Raw genomic sequence first — 15,000 nt, forward strand, 5'->3', positions numbered from 1 at the left:
ATCTACGCCCAATTTCGAATAAAATAAAGAAATATGACCAGGATAAAAATCCATTTCCTGTCCTTAAAGGGGCTTTGTCACGTGATTTTCGGGTGTCTAGGGGAAATCTTTGGCCGGTTAATCATAAGTGCAAAACTCGAAAATGGTAATATGGAATTCCTCAAATTATCGTGAAATCACAAACAAGATGATTTTGAGCAAAAACGACTTTTATCCAGGCGGTTTGCCATGAACTTAAAAAACGTCGTGCCAACTTTTTTCAAGGTTACCCAAATGCAATAGGTTTCAATCCTGAAACAGGCTCTCGCCTCCCACCAATGTGGCCCGGGTTCGAATTGCCAGACTCGGTGTCATATTTGACTTGGTGTCTACTTTGCGCCAAGAGGTTTTCTCCGGGTACTCTGCTTTCCCCTCTCCACAAAAACCAATAATTGACTTGATTTGCTTTAATTGTCATTTTCAGTTTACAATTAGTGCTCCACCGCTAGAACGACCAGACACTCAAATAAAGTTCCTTTCCTTTTGCTTTTTTCTCTTTTTCCATTTGTGTCCATCCATGCTTCTCTTTCCTTTTGCTGTATTTTTTTTAATGTTGTCTTATAGTTTTAATATTGCAATGTTTCATTCTACTTTTTGGGCATTCTGGGTGTCATGAAATTACATCATTTTGCGTGACATAGCCCCTTTTGCGTGACATAGCCCCTCGTCTCCTGTTTGTTTGCTCTCATGTCTTTTACATAGCTGCTATCATTGGTCTAATGCCTCCCAGCGTCATTAATACAAACTGACCTTCTTCGCTTAAAACTTGATAGGAACTTTCCCGCGTTTGTAAGGTCCGCAAATGCGCCACGAGTTCGATGATATCAGGGCTAAATTGCTGCATCCCCAGTTTCCCGTTTTCTTGCCTTTAGTACAACCAATCCCAAGGCTTCAAGGCTGCTCATTTATTGTTTCTATTAGCTATTTCGGTGGAAATTTGTGTGAAACACGTCATATGTAAATCTTGAACTTCTCTGAGGGAGGAAGCGCTCTGGCTCCTGCTCCGACTGTCACGTGATCACGTTGCCACAGTAACTCTGCCAAAGAGTTGAGAAACGGTGCGACGTCCTAGAGTTGATCACAATAGGTGAAAAATTCTCAATGTTTGTTTCAAACCAACATGTTCTTTTCATAAATCCTCGGGCCGTGTTAACTGATGGAAGTTTAAAAACTAAATCAAATGTGGGTGAATGTTTTGGCGTTAATTTGCAAACCATCATCAACATCTCTCGACGCTTTCAATGAAGAACTCCATTCAAGCTTGCATTTTTTAGAAATGCTTGCAACTACTCAATTGCCTTTCATATCCCTATTTCCCATGTAAATGTGCACAGCATCTTGAGCAGATTCCTAACAACTTGACGGCGGCAGGTACCGCGATCGTATAGTTATGGCTTGGAATGATACCAACCTATTACGTAGCAGTTGGTTCTAATTCGCAGGACTTACTGTACGCGCACTGTTTAACATTAGGGACTTTAAGGCCGTTTGAAACGTCGAACTTTACATGTGGCGAATCTAATGCAAATGAGAAAAATCTATTCCTTTCGCTCATTTGCATTAGATTCGGCACATGTAAAGTTCGACGTTTGAAACGGGCCTTAGATCTACCGCGGCGACTGCGACGAGAACATTAACGTCTCTTCAAAATGTAACTTTGCAGAATCCAAAGTCTTTCGCGGTTATTTCATCTCGTTTACTTCGTACAATGTGGGCGAATTATCTTAAAATTGAATTTATACGTGCGGTTTTAGAGAAAAAATATAGAACGAAAGATTCGCATTTGTCAGCACGCTCACGTTCACTTGTCGTCAAAACCTCAAATTTGGTGATTCACGTTGTTGTTATGCCGAGCACAACAATAAAATGCATGCCGCACGTGCAGCTCGATTCTTTTTCCTCTTTTAACCAATCATATCATTGTTTTGTGGCGTTGCCGTAGGCGTGGCCGTCGTCATTTCTTCAACTTCCTATTAAGGACACCTTGAGGAGGGTTACCAAATCGTTGCTCAGAATAATGTAGAGGGTTAGCGTTATTTTGAGGTTCAGGGTAAATCCAGCAGTTAATCTTTACTTAAGGAGAAAAGAAATGAGTTATTTGTGAACTTACCGCGATGCTAGCTCGACCGTCTAAGCTGAGTCCGTCAGCCAGTCGCTGTCCTGTGACATTTGCAATCCTCAGCACTGGAACGCGCCATTGCTGTTCAAATTCTCTTATTTCTTGCTCTGTGAAGTCGCTGTTCAGGACCTGATCGAGTTTGTTACAAGTTAAGTTGCAAATACCGAAGCGTATGACTGACTACTTCAACAACACTAAAATACACAAACAAAGGAAAAACAAAGCGAAGTTCCCTGTCGTTTTCCTAAAAACGCAAAAAGCCTTAAGCAAGTGCGGATCGTTTGCCAACCGCCGATCTGTTGGCTTAAGGTAGTTCCTTAGTATTGCATTGCGCATCCCTACTGCGCACGATTTTCGCGTCATTAGCGCGCGCACATGAGCACGTGCGCATACAAAACGTAAGAGATTTCGCTCAAACTAAACCTGATAGCGAAATAAATGCTCCTTTTCTCTCAAACGAGCACGGTGACCCCCGATTTTTTTTTCAGGTATTTGCTAAGAATAGTCTAATAAAGAACATATCTGAAGAAGAAAAAAAGTTTGATAGTAGAACATGAATTTTTTTGGAAAACAGTTCCGTACCGGGGTGTATTTTACCCAAGGCGAGGACTTCAAGCTAACCACGGAACTGTCCCAAAAAGTGCAATATTCCCACAACCAGGGAATCAAAGTCGGCGTAAATGAAGCATTACTGCTTATGTAAATAAAGGAAGCTTTATTTTCAAAATAAAATTTTGTGTCTTTTGAAGTAAGGCTTAATTCTGTATGAAGATGATTCGAATTTTTAACGCGAAAACAGTAAAACTACCCCACTTTAAGAGCCTGCTGACGCGTAAACAAGCACGGTGACCCCACTTTTTTATTGCATTTTTTAAATGTTCATATCATGAATGTTAATTATGCCAAGTTTCCAAAAAAGTTTGATAGTAGAACAATTTCAAGGGAATTACCTTAAGGCCCGTTTAAACGATTTCAACATTTGACCAACATTGGTTTAACAAAAGTTGAACGGATGTTGGGCAAATGTTGGATGCAAAAACGAAGTTGTGCGGAGGCCGTTTCAGACGGTTCCAACATTGCACCAACAAAGGAACCAACACTTTCGCAAAATATGATTGCGAGGAACTAAGAACTAGAAGCCAGACTCTCTCGTCCAGATAAGCTACGCCATATTGACTTTTTGCGGCCTGATGTGAGCATGCGTGTGTTCTACAATTGTTGAACAAGAATGTTCAAACGGCTTCAAGACCATTCAACATTTTCGAGAACAAAGGAAAAGTTGAATCGATTTTAAATGAAAGTTTAAACCGATTTGAACTTGATTTAACATTTTTTACGCTTGACGACCTGTTCAAACGCACGGAACATAATGGTTCAACAACGTGTTGAATGTATGTTGAACTAAACCGTTTAAACGGGAGGTCGCGGGATCAAAACTCCGGCCGGATAACTAAGGACAAAGTGCTACCTTTGTAATAACATCTGCAAAGGGTTTGACTCTAAAGTCTTCTTGGATAAGAACGACAAACCGTATGCCCCGTTTCGCAACCCTTCAATGTCCATAACCCTGCGGGACGTAAAAGAACTTACACGCTATACGCAAAGAGCAGGGCATGGAATTCCCGGTGTTGTGGTCTGTTCTCTAGGGTAGAGGACGTTAAGTTAGGAAACTGTAAAACGTCAATTCCGCCTTCCTCTCTAAATAAAGTGGTCGTTTCGCTATTTTACAAGACGCTACTTTGATTTTCTTGTTTATAAGATATGAAATCGCTTTCATCTTCACAGAAAAAGTTTTTTTACGTATGCCCTCTGTCTTGCTGACCCTTAATCGCCGCGTTAGATAAGATTTCCTACAGCTGTAATCCACAAATCAAAGAAAACACGAAGACACCATCGAAAGAGTCGCAGCAACCCTTCTGTCTTCGTTTTAATTCCGTTTCCTCTGATTTGCGGAGTACAGCCCTAATCTATCATTTTTAAAGTTGATAATTGTCAATCCAAAGGAAACTTAATGCTTCCAAAAGATTGGCGTCAGTGCTAACAATTATCAAACAAAACCGAGAAAATGCTCCTTCGTTCTTGCTGAGACTGACGCCTCAGTTCTTCGGCACATTTCTTAGAGGTCCTGAAAGAAACAGCTACGATTTAATGATAGGGATCCAGGGAGGGGATTCACAGCTAGCCCTGCAAAAGGTCACAGTTTGGGAGGGGAGGGTAGTTAAAAACTAAGTGGCCAATTTCCGCTCGAAGCAAGGCAATTTCTCTAACTCCAAATTTCAAAGGATATCGAGTAGCAACCGCAATTCGCAAAATTTTCTCGTCTTCATCTAGAATTCGGTTTATCTGAAATAAAACAACCAATAAATTTCCGGGTAAGGACAGTGATACAAATTTTCTGCCACAAATATTTCATCAATCTTCTCATTATGCGACTGGAAAAGTTGTTAAGATGAAGGGAAGGCAGTAATACCGACTTTCATTTTCGTGGTTTTTACTTAAGCAGTGAATTGCGGACAACGAAAGAAACGAAAAAACTTTGCATAAGGATACCGACAATTTCTCGGAGAATTTGTTTAGAGATGCCAAACAGACGCCCACCGTTTCTTCGTCTAAGGACACCATCTATAGGTCGTTTGCAACCAATCAGCTTGAGACACACATAACAATGCTGTAATGTACAATTCCTGATGGACGAACAAAAGGAGCTAACAAGAGATTATTTGTTTTCGGCCACCAACATGGCGACGATGACGTCACGTGGAAATGACCTATAGCCGCCGTGACACCATAAGAAACAGAGAATAAGACAGTTTTGGAATAAGCAACGAACGCCATACTGGGGACCTTAAGAAAGACATAGTTTATTCTTTAAGAGTGGTTTGTCTGGTGTCTTCAGTTGCGAAAAAAAAAAAGGCAGTAGTTAGGGGATATACAGACAGTAGAAAAGCCAGCAATGAAAGAGCTAAGATTTACTACGAAGACGTCGACGAAAACGTCACGTCAAAATTAACTCTACTCAATCCTAAGTCTTTCGCGGTTATTTCATCTCGTTTACTTCGTACAATGCTGGCAAATTATCCTGAAATTGAATTTATACGAGCGGTTTCAGAGTGAAAATATACGGAATCAAAGTTTCGCATTTGTCCGCTCACGTTGTCGTCAAAACCTCAAATTTGGTGAGTTCACGTTGTTGTTATGCCGAGCACAACAATAAAATGCGTGCCGCACGTGCAGCACGATTCTTTTTCCTCTTTTAACCAATGATATCATTGTTTTGTGGCGTTGTCGTAGCCGTAGCCGTCGTCGTCGTTTCTTAAACTCTGTAATTGAATTGGGACTTTGAGATCTACGACGGCGACGCCGACGAAAACGTAACTTTGCACTATCGTTTGTCTTTCTTGGTTATTCCATCTCGTTCACGTCGTACAGTGTGGGTGAAGTATCCTAAAAATCAATTGGAACGAGCGGTTTCACAGCAAAAATATAGAATGAAAGATTTGCATTTGTAAGCTCACGTTATCGTCAAAACCTCAAAGTTGATGATTTCAGGTCGTTGTTGTGCAGAAAACAGCAAACGTATGTGCTAAAATGCATGCCGCACGTGCAGCATGAACACATAAAGTCAGTTTCACAACAGTGGAGAACGTCTGCGCTGTCAGGTTAGAGTGGAATCATGATGCCGCAAACTAGCTTGATAGCTCAATGCATTACCTCCACAAATCAATCATTACATTTTTGTTTTTGAATTTCGTAGGAATTTTCAATTAAATGCAACGCCGACATACCATCTGCCGGTACGCAACGTGTGCGCGCAGCAATTGACAGCTGTTTCAGTCGCCTTGCTTTCAATCGACATTTGTTGTCTCCATTTAAAGTGCACCTTAACTCAAATATTTTTCGTCGACAATATTAATCTCCCCACCTAAAGTAAACATGTTTTACCATTCTTACCTCAAATTTGCGCTTTTCATCTGCCGGGCACCATGCGCAAAGTTATCAAAACTAGTGCTCAGTAATTTGGACCTACGACCGTGATGCGAGAGGAATGGGTCTATTCCCGATTTTACGTCACAAACGGCTTTGCTAAGCAAAACGTCTTTGAAAACGGGAATGCAAAGGAGTTTGTGACGTAAAATCGAGAATAGACTGCCGGCAAGCAGGCTCTTCTGTTGAAAATGGTACGCGGCCAAAATATCGGGGCTTGGTTACTAGGAGTAATCTGTATTTCGACCGCGCGCCATTTTCAACGGAAGAGCCTGCTTCCAGGCGACCAAGTCTCTCCCTCAATTGAAGGATTATTCTTCATTGTCACTTTCTTCCAAATGAAATATTATAATATCGACACGGAAAGCTTGATAAGGATCATGGAAAAGGAACACATGTGTTTTAAAAGCAGAACCCTAATGTCTGGACTCGCAGGACTCGAACCTGGGAACGTGTAATTAATAACCCCTTCACTTAACCACTAGACTACCACATCACTAACTGCGAGGATGTCATTTTTTATTAATGTCAATATTTTCTTCTTCCAAAAGTGCAGATGTAAACGTGTATAAACAGCCGCTAAGAAGCAAGCTTACACAGTGAAAAATGTCGGTTACCAAACTTCAAGAGAAAGCTAACCATTTTAAATCAAGCTTTAGACTTAACCATTATTCAGCAATGATTTTATATATATACCAATTAGTTTTGGTAAATAATCGGCACATTTTTAGTCAGTTGATCTTTAGTGGTTAAGTGGATAAAAACAGTTCCTTCGAAGTGGGTGCTCCTGATTCAAATCCTGTCTAGAGGCTGCTTTTACTTTTTATTTGCTACCACAAGTCCTGGGACAGAGTGGTCAAAATGAAAGATAATCCTTCATTCGAGGAAGAGATCGTGTTGTTCCAGGCTTAGAATAGACCCATGCCTCTCACATCACGGTCGTGGGTCCAAATCACTGCGAGTTCTGTGCCATGCAAGGCACAGAAAAAGCAAAATTCTGTGTAACAATAATGACATGTGTTTGCTTTGGGTGGGGTGTTTTTTATTAGTAACGAAAAATACTTGAATTTAGGTTAACTTTAACCATCACACTAATACTATCTTCAAATTGTACCTGGTTTGGCAGTTCTTCAAAACTGCCTCTAAAAAAAGAAAAGCAAAAACGACGAAGTTAAGGTTTAATTGCCCCAGCAATACAAGAAATACCCTTAAGGTTCATAGTTATCTACTGCCAGTTTAAACGTGACCAAATTAATTCCCCACCCCCGGGGTTCCAGGGACCAAATATCTTGTTTAGCATAGTACACATTTTCGAGATTGTGACGCCATCTTTGTTGGGCCAAAACTAAAACTCCCTGCGAGCAGAGCTGTCTTTTTTCGCGTTCACTTAGCTGGGGTGAAGAGTGCGGGAAAAGAGACCTGTGCCGTGGGTTGAAATGCACTGTATTGAGCATTTGAGGCGGTTACTTAGCGACCAAATCCTCGTGCGATACTTGAAATGTGGAGAAGGCTCACTTAAGAACGGCGGAATTACTGTAAAAGAATGCGCGAGACACAGTGGGCTCAAGTGACAGTCCACAAACATGTCATGGGGCATACGTTTTCAACAGTGGTATCCAAGATCGTGAAAGGCGGTTGAATCAAAGTGAGTTTCGACCATGGCAGAGGTCTCTTTTCCCATACTGACGTCAGCCCAGCGAACGCAAAAGAAGAGAGATCTCTGTTAGCAGGGGAAAAAAATAGGTAAAATGTGTAGAACATTTTCCATGAACGGCTGGCATGGTCGGGAGACCACTCCAACCAACGTGTCTCGGGTTTGAATCGCAGATTCAGCATCATGTGTGGGTTGAGCTTGTTAAATCTGTACTTGACTCAGAGACGTTTTCTCCCTGTACTCCAGTTGTCCCGTGGAAGATGTTCTCCTTGAACTCCGGTTGTCCCTAGGGAGCTCCCCAGACAACCCCCGGGGTAATACAATTTAGTATATACTAAAACAGTGGATAGCATTGAACGTGCACGCGCTGATTGGTTACTCAAACTCCGGATATCCTTTGCTATTCACCTCCGAGCAGTTCACGCGGAATTTGCACCCCAAAATGCTGTAATCATTGCAGGAATAAATGAGTTAAAATCATCTTTTTGTGCTATGTTATCTCACTGTTTTGGTATAATTATACTAAAACAACTATTCACCTCAGTGATGGTGGATAGTGGTGGATATTTACCTTGCCGCTTCCACCACTAGCCACTCCACTTCGGTGAATAGCTATTATATATAGATTTTAATCAATGAATCTGAGACTGCACTGAACCATGCATTAATCATACCTATCTGTGAATGAAAACAAGAAAAGGGCAGCATCGGCTTTATCTTTCAAAGCCTACAAAGAAAAACGTTAGAGTATTATTATTGGCGGATTAATGATGCTCAAATAGTATAGATTTCAATGCGTGGGAATTTTTTAAGAAAATAATAATAATTACACTCGTCCTTGTTGGATGTGAGCTGATTATAGCCAACTCGGCAAGTGCTGTGCACCTTATTGACTAACTACCATCTCCTAATATATGCAACGCAAGCTTGTGGAATAATTTTAAATTACTTATTGTTTACTACACCATGGTAATTGACGTACAAAAGTGTGTTCAAACTCTTTGCATCCTTTTAAAGGGCCGATTTACATGGTACGATTCTTGTTGCGTAGGACAACGGCTTACGATAGGCCCACGACATGATTTACGATCGTTTAGTACGTCAGAACATGTTTTAAAACGCTGCGACAATCGTTATGTCGTAGGCCTGTCTTGAGCCTGCCGCATGCAACAAAAATCGTACAGTGTAAATCGGCCCTAAGAGAGCCACCTGCAGATTTCAACCAACAGATGGGGAACCCCCTTAAGGGGCAGAAGTGTCAACAGAGCTCCACTGTATAATAAACCCTTTCACTCCCATAAGTGCCACTGAGACTAATACAAGTAGATTTTACTCTGTCTAGCGCCAGACGAGTTTGCTCGTCAATGGCGAAACCCCAAGGAGTGAAAGAGTTAAGAGGCCTCCGTTTGTAACCATAAAAAGATCCTGGCCTGCCAACGGTTTCGGTTTAAAGGAGAAGTTGATGTTAAGAAGTAATGGGACTAGGTTTCAAGATGTGTATTTTTATTGGTTATACACTTTGTAGTAACGAAACTATCTTTAGCAAGCGTTTAAGGAACAAACTTCTAAGGGATTTTTATGGAAGTAATCAATATAGTGATGAGTATACACTGTAATTATTTTTGTTACTTTTATATTTTTTAATCTTGTAAATAATTTTAATAAATAACTATGATAACTATTATTTTACAATTATTATTGTTCCTGAAAAGCCCCTTTGGGGAGGTTCAATAAAGTATGTATGTATACATGTATGTAATTGTATCCACTGCACTTGGATGCAGACTCCACAGGTCCTCACTGGCACATGTCAATTATCATTTGATGTCACATGTTTACATTAAATTTTACAAATTAATTTTTACTTGACATCTGCATTTGAAAGTACTGTCAGCCATAAAATGTAATATATTGAAGGCAGTTGAGATAGCACAAGATAGCACAAGAACATGAGGAAAGCTAGCGACTCACTGGCAAAAGATGATCATATTTTCTGATGGCATGTTCGCCGCAGTCCCAGAACTGAAACTTGAACATGACAACTTTTTGACTCTCTTTCAGCTGAAAAATAACGCATTGGACGTGTAATAAATTCAAATCCTCACCTCTGATCACTGAACGTAGAATAATTTTATTGATGATATGTGCGGATGGTTGCCTGAAATTCTTAAGTAGGGCAAGGGCATCAGCTCTAAGATTTACAAAATAAATCACTGGATATATAAGAACCAAATGGAATATCTCTCAGATAATGAGATTAATGGCCGACGCACTCTTACCAGTGTATTGCATTAAAACAAAACTTGTGTCTAAAAATACAGGACAGTCTGGTGATAAAATGTCACCAAGTGTCACCATTTATAACTATCTAATAATAAATACCCTTCAAGTTCATGTAATCACAGATAAAAGTTGTTGTAAATAATTATGTCCTGTAGTTGACTTAATGGGAAACTTTGAGAATCATACTTGCAACAGTGGGCACATGTTTAATCATAGAGCCCATTACAGCTACCACTGGTTGTCTTGTTTAACGGCCAAAAAATTGAGGCCAAATCTGCAAAGTTTGCAATGACCAGCTCTTTGATAATTTGTTGCTAATGGAGTGATCTAACCCCGTGGATTGTACAAGTCATGTAGTAGTTGTACACAGTTAAAAAAGAACAAAGAGAAAAGACACCAAATAAATATGATAAAAACAGTCTCTAGGGGATCATAGTTTACATGTACATGTGCTCCCGTTTTTTATTACTCATTGGTCAGCAAAGATATGATGCTATTGGTTGTCTGTGCGATAAGCCCTGATGAAGGACTTTATTGGTGGAGATAAGCACTGATTGGTAAATTTTCATTGACCTTTTATCAGTAAAGCTACTGTACCTTGGTGGGCCAATACACCACAGATGTCTGGATACCTGGTGTTTCCACATGAAAATTTGGAATTTCTGAGAGTAGAACCAAGCAATATAATATTCATTTGATTAGGGAAAATAGGTTAGAGTTTCACTCAGTCTGATGTAGTGCACGGTGTGCAAAAATAAATCACATTAATAGCAACTTTTGGATCAGAGTTAATATGAAGAAGAGAAGGGCTTTCTGTTCTGAACAGTCATGCATAATCAGTTGAAGACTGAAAGTTCTCCAAATGCAGGAATTGCTCAGAAACAAAGTAAAGATCACGTTAATTGTGGAATGAAACAAACAACTTTGGCTGGCTTGTCCCCTGAGACTGCTTCATTTACAAAAGTCAGTATTCAAAGCCAGTATCACAATCAATATTATTAAATGGCATTTGACTGTAAAATCCATGGCACCTACTGATGGGGTACTCCAGAGATACAGCTCTAAGTATCCCATCCAGGGACTCAGGAAGTGTGAGCCCTAGCAGCTTACCTTAAGCTAACTTTTTGTTGTCTTTCACGAAGTATGCATGTGCATCTCATCACTATGCAATCCTTGACACAGGTGACCACAATAGCAATTATGTAGCACTTGTAAATCAAAATAATATTCTAAGATTACTACTAAATGATCAACTAACCTTGTCCCAAAAGCTTGGCCACTGTGCTGGTTTTTCCAACACCAGGCTTCCCAGTCAAAATGATCTTGTAAGACACAGTTTCTACAGAGAGCTGTGGTGGCAGACTTGGAGTTTCAAGTAGCCCTTGCAGAAAGAAAAAAAAAAAAAAAAACAGCAATTATTTTGCAGATGAAGGAAGTTTAATTAAACACCTGGAGTTAACAACAAGGTGCAGTTGTCCATTCTCACCTCTGAGGTCAGTATATACTGTACATGTCACACATGTACAAAGGTCATCCGGGGGTGAAGTTTCCATTATAGTGCAAGTTTCTGAATATTTCAGGCAACCAACTTCCGCTTTGCAACATAGTAATTCTTATTAAATATACATGGACAACAGATATCTGTCAACAAACTAGCCTGTTTACGGCCAACCCCTATCTATTTGTAATTTTTTTCCAGAGGGAAGGGCGTGACTCTCCAAAGACTATATTGCAGGATGGAGATCCCTCAGATTGGCCGCATATTATTTTGGGTAAATCTACTACAAATATATGATACATTTCTTCCTCCCTATGCAATGCTGCTTTCTGTCTAATTTTCCTTGTTTAACATAATTATTTCACATTGAAGGAGCACCAACATTGATTGAGGGGGGGGGGGGGGGGCAATGAGTCAAAACTCAATTACATACAACCGCCGTCTACAACCTTGGACGACACTCATCAAACGCATGCCCCATGATATGTTTGCTGACTGTGATTTGAGCCTACTGTGTCCCATGCATTCCATGTGGCACGGCTCGAAATTAACTTTTTTGCCCAGGTGCCAGCTGGCGACTAATGGGAAAAATTTGGTCGCCAGATCATAAACTTTGGTCGCCAACTTACTTAATATATGACTTATGTAAGAACATGATTTTAAATGTTACTTTGCATGCAAGGAAAGTCGTAATTATTAAACACCCAGAAAAAAAAACAGCACGAGAAAGACCTCTAAAGCCACTGTTGTTTTCGGCTTTTGTCTGTCGTTTGGTGATGGTGTTCTTTACGGTTATTTGAAATGGACCGAAGTACAGAACGTTTTAAGGACGGTGCCTACTAATTAACGATATTTTTGCCCCGGTGTGTGATTAAGCAGGAACTGTAGATCTTAACAAGTGTTATTAAAATCCAAAAAGAAAATTGGGGGTAACCACGCATTTTTGAAAGATAATTCATGAATAATATTTGTAAAAAGCTTTAAAATACAAAGCAATGTATGGCGTTCTTTCTCAAATTAAAACTTAATTATCTCTCAAAAACGCATGGTTACCCCCAATTTTCTTTTTGGATACCAAGAGTACTTACTAAGATCTACTTTCTCCGGATAGTTTTAAACCGCGCAAAAATATCCCTGTATTAGTAAGCATCACCGATAGGAAATCCGAGTATCTCAAGATGCGCAGAGCGTATGCGCAATAACAATAGTAGGCACCGTCCTTAAGTCCGTGTTTTCCGTAGCAAGGCAAACATGGGTCCTTTAACCTCTCCAAAACGTAGTTATTTATTCTCCTACGGCTTGCGTGGCAACTTACCTTTATTGCGAGTAAACACAATACTATTGCGGCTCCGCGGTTTCAGTAGCCTCTAGAATCCGAGGAACTTGGTTTCTTAAAGTATTTTCTACCAATATTTATCTCCACCTATTTTACACCTTGTGTAGTCAATTTTGCAGGTGTCCGCTTTCTAACAGAGGGGACAAGTTCTCCAACCTACTTTCCATTAAGGGTACAGGTTGCTTTTCGAAGGTTCCATACAACTTGCAAACTAATCGTGCGATGTCTTGGTTCATTATCAATATCAAGCTAGTTCTGAGGAGGTCCTTCGGTAATTTGGCTAAATCTCCGTTTCCAGCATTCACAACTGACCATGGATTTAAATTTTCAATTAACCTTCTGGCTGAATCTTCGTCGTCCGGCCGCAAAAAACTCACGTAACAGACAAGAAGCACATGGTGTTTAAGTGCGACCACGCGCTTACCGAAGTAGCGAAGTATATTTTGTGCTATTGATTTATAGTGTGTGAAACCGATGTTCTTGCAGTATTGAGACGTAAGTTTTTCGTGGGAAAAGGAAGGTGAGTCGTGTTCTAGCTACCAATTCCGAATGATTTCATCATATAAAGATTCAAATACAGAAGTTGTCTACTGTTTATCCTCGGTTAAAGACAAAACGTGATTCGCCAGTTGGCGACCAGTTCTGAAAATCTAGTCGCCAGCATTCAATTTTTGGTCGCATTGGCGACCAGTGAGTCGCAATTTCTAAATGTAATTCAGGCAAATTTAATCTTGAAGCAATGCTGGTCAGCAGTTTCCCCAGCTATACTAGGGGTGGCACGATGTACCTCTAGCAGGGGTACCTCCTGACTTATATACACAGTTGCTTGCTTGCAGTTCTTCGCAAAGTGTTTTTGCAATAGCTTGCTGTTTGTGTGCCAGTTTGTGCTTTTGTTTTTTCCTATCCCTCCCTCCCTCTTGAGGTATGGGCTAGGTATTAAGTAGTGGATCGGTAAGTATTCCACTGAATTGTTCAGTGTGACGGTGCCTGGTGGGGGCCGCTCACAGGGTTGCCATGGAGACCTCCACATGCTAGAGCATTGCCCGGCTCTGCCAACTTTGTGGGCACCAATCCCCAAGCTCATCTATTGGTGATGAGTTTAACCTACAGTAATTCGTTGTTAGGTGGGGCCAGTCACCACATAAAGTGTCAAGTGAGGATTCAGTCGCTAATTTACCACTGTGCCTGCTCAACACAGCAAGTTTCAACCCATGGCGGAAGTCTCTTTTCCTGTACTCAAAGGCCCAGCGAACGGAAGGGGAAAAGAGACCTCAGATCTGCTAGCAGGGAACTGGAACATCATTAATTTTATCAAAGGTGACAGCAAGTTATGAAGAAATAATTAACCGTGATTTTCTCTGTTAAAACTGGTATCTTAAATTTAACTTAACTTTTTTCTAAATAATTAAAAATAACACTTCTTAATTGCCATTAAATTATGTAATGAAATAAACATGCAGTAAGCTCATGTAGTGCCAGCTGCAGTGCTCACCAAAACTTTTTCTCCTGTTTCGGTGCAGAATTCCTCCCAAAAACTCCCGTCCTTCTGGAGTCTCTTGCCATTTGAACTGAACAACGGATCCTCTCGGTCTAAAACCCGCCATCTATGACTGTGCACCAGGCCAGCTGAGTCTCTCGACAAGAGCTTCACCTCTGAAAACGAAATGTTTTCAATTTTTTGAAGGTGGGGACTGGAAAAGAGTCAGTTGCCATGGGAACAAAATGTTCTATAGCCGTAGGTGTGTTTTCTGTAGAACTATTAGCCTACCAAGTTTCAGTGGTCTGCGCTGCAAATTGGCGAAGATAGCTCTATTTATATACTTGATGTAATATTGGGTTGAGTGTATTACATCATCAGTCATCTCATTTGGATATTTTACACATTTTTCAAAATTAAATATCTCTGGAACTAATGCAGGTACTGTATTTGCAAATGGTAGACGGCATTTTCATTTTTTCATAGAATTCTTTGTGATACGCCTAAAAAATCAAGAGGTAAAAATTTGATCATAGTGGCACTTTAAGACTCGGATCTTTCAGCATTGCAATTGAACACAAAATCAAAAAATGGTTTGCTATTGAAATCT

At 40.3% G+C, this 15,000-nt stretch overlaps 1 protein-coding gene across 2 annotated transcripts in view; it reads right to left on the minus strand.

Moving 5' to 3' along the window:
- Nucleotides 1-542: 542 nt before the first annotated feature.
- Nucleotides 543-15,000, minus strand: part of LOC138051678 (ciliogenesis and planar polarity effector 2-like) — a 15,593-nt gene continuing 1,135 nt past the window's right edge. For both annotated transcript variants that reach the window (XM_068897942.1, XM_068897943.1), the window contains exons 3-11: nucleotides 14,406-14,566; nucleotides 11,338-11,460; nucleotides 10,677-10,741; nucleotides 9,768-9,857; nucleotides 8,471-8,523; nucleotides 7,257-7,284; nucleotides 4,445-4,501; nucleotides 2,150-2,296; nucleotides 543-1,107 (exon numbers count right to left, since the gene is read on the minus strand). In XM_068897942.1, coding sequence (XP_068754043.1) covers nucleotides 991-1,107; nucleotides 2,150-2,296; nucleotides 4,445-4,501; nucleotides 7,257-7,284; nucleotides 8,471-8,523; nucleotides 9,768-9,857; nucleotides 10,677-10,741; nucleotides 11,338-11,460; nucleotides 14,406-14,517 — 792 coding nt within the window. In that variant the 5' untranslated portion in view covers nucleotides 14,518-14,566 and the 3' untranslated portion in view covers nucleotides 543-990. The remainder of the gene's footprint in view (nucleotides 1,108-2,149; nucleotides 2,297-4,444; nucleotides 4,502-7,256; nucleotides 7,285-8,470; nucleotides 8,524-9,767; nucleotides 9,858-10,676; nucleotides 10,742-11,337; nucleotides 11,461-14,405; nucleotides 14,567-15,000) is intronic.

Source organism: Montipora capricornis, chromosome 6 (genome assembly GCF_036669925.1).
Source record: "Montipora capricornis isolate CH-2021 chromosome 6, ASM3666992v2, whole genome shotgun sequence".
Taxonomy (NCBI): domain Eukaryota; kingdom Metazoa; phylum Cnidaria; class Anthozoa; order Scleractinia; family Acroporidae; genus Montipora; species Montipora capricornis.